The 3,578-nt window shown below is 34.2% G+C and overlaps 1 protein-coding gene across 1 annotated transcript; it reads left to right on the forward strand.

Moving 5' to 3' along the window:
• The first annotated feature begins 1,832 nt into the window (after window positions 1–1,832).
• Window positions 1,833–3,225, forward strand: LOC136071195 (cellulose synthase A catalytic subunit 8 [UDP-forming]-like). The gene is made up of 4 exons (XM_065782209.1): window positions 1,833–2,158; window positions 2,631–2,707; window positions 2,904–2,955; window positions 3,045–3,225. The coding sequence occupies exons 1-4, from the start codon at window positions 1,981–1,983 to the stop codon at window positions 3,200–3,202; spliced, it is 465 nt and encodes a 154-aa protein (XP_065638281.1). The 5' UTR covers window positions 1,833–1,980; the 3' UTR covers window positions 3,203–3,225.
• Window positions 3,226–3,578: the final 353 nt, after the last annotated feature.

Consider the following 3,578-nt stretch of genomic DNA (forward strand, 5'->3'; position numbering starts at 1 on the left):
GTCACTGCAAAGGCAGCTGATGACATAGAGTTTGGTGATCTCTACATTGTCAAGTGGACAACACTTCTCATCCCTCCAACAACACTAATCATAATCAACATTGTTGGCATTGTTGCTGGATTTTCTGATGCGCTTAACAAGGGAATTGGAGCATGGGGGCCACTCTTTGGCAAGAATTTCTTTGCTTTCTGGGTTATTTCTCATCTCTTTCCATTCATGAAGGGTCTCATGGGTCGCCAAAACCGGACTCCAACCATTGTTGTTCTTTGGTCAGTGCTGTTGGCCTCAGTGTTCTCTCTTATTTGGGTGAAGATAGATCCCTTTGTGAACAAAGTTGACAGCTCAACCATTGCCCCAACCTGCATTGCTATAGATTGTGATATCACTACATGAAGCTTCCCATAGTTTTTGATGATGGTTTTGATTGCCTATTGTTGAGGTGGGAGCCATGTTTAGTTGTTTCTTGACTGTCGTGGCATATTGAAGTAAATTTTGAACAAATATGTAGTTATCTTTTCCTGAGTGTTGGATAATCTCTGAGTGGAAAAGCATTGCCTTGATTGAGCAATATCAAAGTGAAACGGGGATTGGTATTTCCTTCCATTAATTGAAATTCTATAGGGAATGAAATGACAGAAAAGAACTTGCCTTTTAATTCCTGTCCCATCACTTGAACATTTGGTGCCAAATTCACTTATCATTTATCATTACATTGAAATTAAATGTAATTGAAAACGATCATTTTATGTGTACCTTATTAGTCAATACAACCATGTGTTTGAATTTAATTGAGAAACCTAATGTACAATTCCCAATTTCTTGCACCTTAATTTTATCCATCTATTAATTAAGACCTTGTATCTACCAAAGAGAGAGAGAGAGATTCCAAAATTGAGATTGAAGTATTTGGGTTAGATTAGAAATCCATTAAATAAGTTTTTTTTATATTTTTTTTTTATAGGAATCCATTAAACAAGTTGAATGTGATTGTGGGTTGCGAGAAATAGTAGTTTCACTAACACAAAATCATTTTTGCTCAAACAAAATTCATACAAAATTTTATTAAAACTCTTGTTAGACACGCTTGAACAAAAACAAGAGAACAACAAATGAATGATTTTTTCTAAATTTTTTGGCCTGGTAGACCAATAATGTGTTAATAAAAAGCTTGAACTATTCCTATATTTAAGATATAGGAGAGAGGAGTGTAAATCAAAAGCTGTATGGATTCATAGTGTATGTAGCAAGATTCATAAATAAATAAATACATAGCAAGATAGAAATGGGCCTCACATTCTCTTCTCTTCCCTTTTTGGATATTTGTTCTTGAAGATAAATATGGGCCAAGGCCTAGCCTCCATTTTCTTCTCGAAATTATTTTTACATATAACTTATAAAAAACAAATTTTAGTTTCAAAATTTAATTTCATATATATTTAGAGACAAAAAATTAGATGAAATTTTAAGAATGAAATTAATTACAATATATATATATATATTTTTTTTTTTTTTGAGGGCACGAGGTGTTTTATTTTTTTATTTTTTTAGATTTAGTTGGTCTGGCATGGCAGTGCCAGCTTAGTCTTTCCTTAGACTAGTCTACAAGATTGGTTGGTTAAAGATGTACCCCTCTCAACCGAAACCATTCCTTACGCTTCCCGCAATATTTCAAACTCGTTTGTCTTTGAACCAAACAGATTGACGTTGCCACACTCTCTGTCTCTCTGTCTCTGCAGAGCTGAAAAAAATAAGAAAAAGAACAAAAAAAATGACACCAACACCCCAACCTCCGTACCCTTTCAACCACCACCTTCAACCCCTTCTCACCATTACAAAAATGGATGTGCCATTGCTTCATACACACCACCATTCCCTACCTTTTGTTGGGGGTCAGTCATATAAAATCAAAAACAACCCATTGGGTCTCTTAGGAAAAAAGTACTGGAACTGAAGTAAAGTGAAGTGAAGTTATATATCAAAATGATGGAGTCTGGAGTTCCTGTTTGCAATTCTTGTGGTGAGCAAGTTGGAGTCAATGCCAATGGGGAATTGTTTGTGGCTTGCCATGAATGCAATTTCTCCATTTGCAAGGCTTGTGTTGACTTGGAGATTAAGGAGGGCCGCAAACTTTGCTTGCGTTGTGGTGCTCCATATGATGGTATTGTATCTCTAACTTCAAATTTCTTGATCAAGTTTACGTTTTTTCGTTAAATTTTAGCATATCATTATGTGGGTAATTGCTATTGAGGTCGCCATGTATAGGATAAATTTGACAACATTATCTGATGATCATTTGTACAAACTTAAAAAAACTTTCTTAGACATTGATTGCGCCAATACAATTGGGGAAGTGATTTTTTTGTTCTGCTGATTTCTCTTGCATTTGAAATGTTAATAATTGTTGAAAATCTCGTTAACTTTTCAATTCTAGGGGAAATGTAGGAGAAGAAAGAAAATTCATCCACATGGCTTTGTTTCTCTCCCTATTAAAGTTCTTATATTTTCTCTCTCTACTTCAGAAAAATTGAATTAAACAATTAGGGATGACTTCTAGAAAGAAAAATGGTTTGTTCTAGTTTTGTAGCTATGTGTCTTCTCCATTAAGCTAATTGTGTCTTTGAATTCCCTAGAGAACTCACTGGATGATGCTGAAATGAAGGTTTCAGCCAATCGATCCACTATGGCAGCTCACCTCAGTGATCCTCAGGTAATTGCTGTTGTAAATTCTGTTTCATACATATAAAATATAACTCTAGGTGGAAGTAGTAGTATGACACACAATTTTGAGGAAGTGCAATGAAAATCCTTTTCCTAGCTATGTTGATTAAACATTCAACCTTTAAATACATTTCAAGAAAGTTATGATGTAGAAAGCTTGGTATCATTCATCTTGGTTTGTACAGGAAGTTGGACTTCATGCTAGACATGTCAGTAGTGTATCCACAGTGGATAGTGGTAAGTAATATTAATTTCTTGTGTTGTGTTGATCTTTCTATTCAATTTTAATAGATTTGGTATTTATATTACTTGGTGTTTTCCTGAAGAACTAAATGATGAATCTGGGAATCCAATCTGGAAGAATAGAGTGGAGAGTTGGAAGGATAAGAAGAACAAAAAGAAAAAGACTGCTAGTAAGGCTGAAATTAAGGCTGAAAAGGATGATCAAGTTCCATCTGAGCAGCAGATGGAAGAGAAACTGTAAGTGACAAGAAAGATGAATTTCCAAAGAGTCAATGGATAAGAAATATAGAAGATAGGATGGTTTAAGACATAAATAAATAAATAAAGGATAACTAGAGGGACAAGTTTTTTAAATTTTTTTATAAAATACTACTTAAATCATGCATGGCTTAAAGCTTTTTCCTATGGCTATGGTCTTTTTCTTTGTGGTCATGCTATCAAATCCTTTGTACGTTAAGCCATGGATGGAAGGAACTATTTGTTTATTAAGCCCTTGATGAATTAATATGTTTAGTTAAATTTTTTTCCTCATGTGGTTTCTATTTTGTTCTCACCAAATTGGCAATGATTTTTCTCTGCTAGAAACCCTTAATTGCAATAAAATGGATCAGTACACA

This window comes from Quercus suber, unplaced genomic scaffold, assembly GCF_002906115.3.
Source record: "Quercus suber isolate HL8 unplaced genomic scaffold, Cork oak 2.0 scaffold_293, whole genome shotgun sequence".
In the NCBI taxonomy this organism is placed as follows: domain Eukaryota; kingdom Viridiplantae; phylum Streptophyta; class Magnoliopsida; order Fagales; family Fagaceae; genus Quercus; species Quercus suber.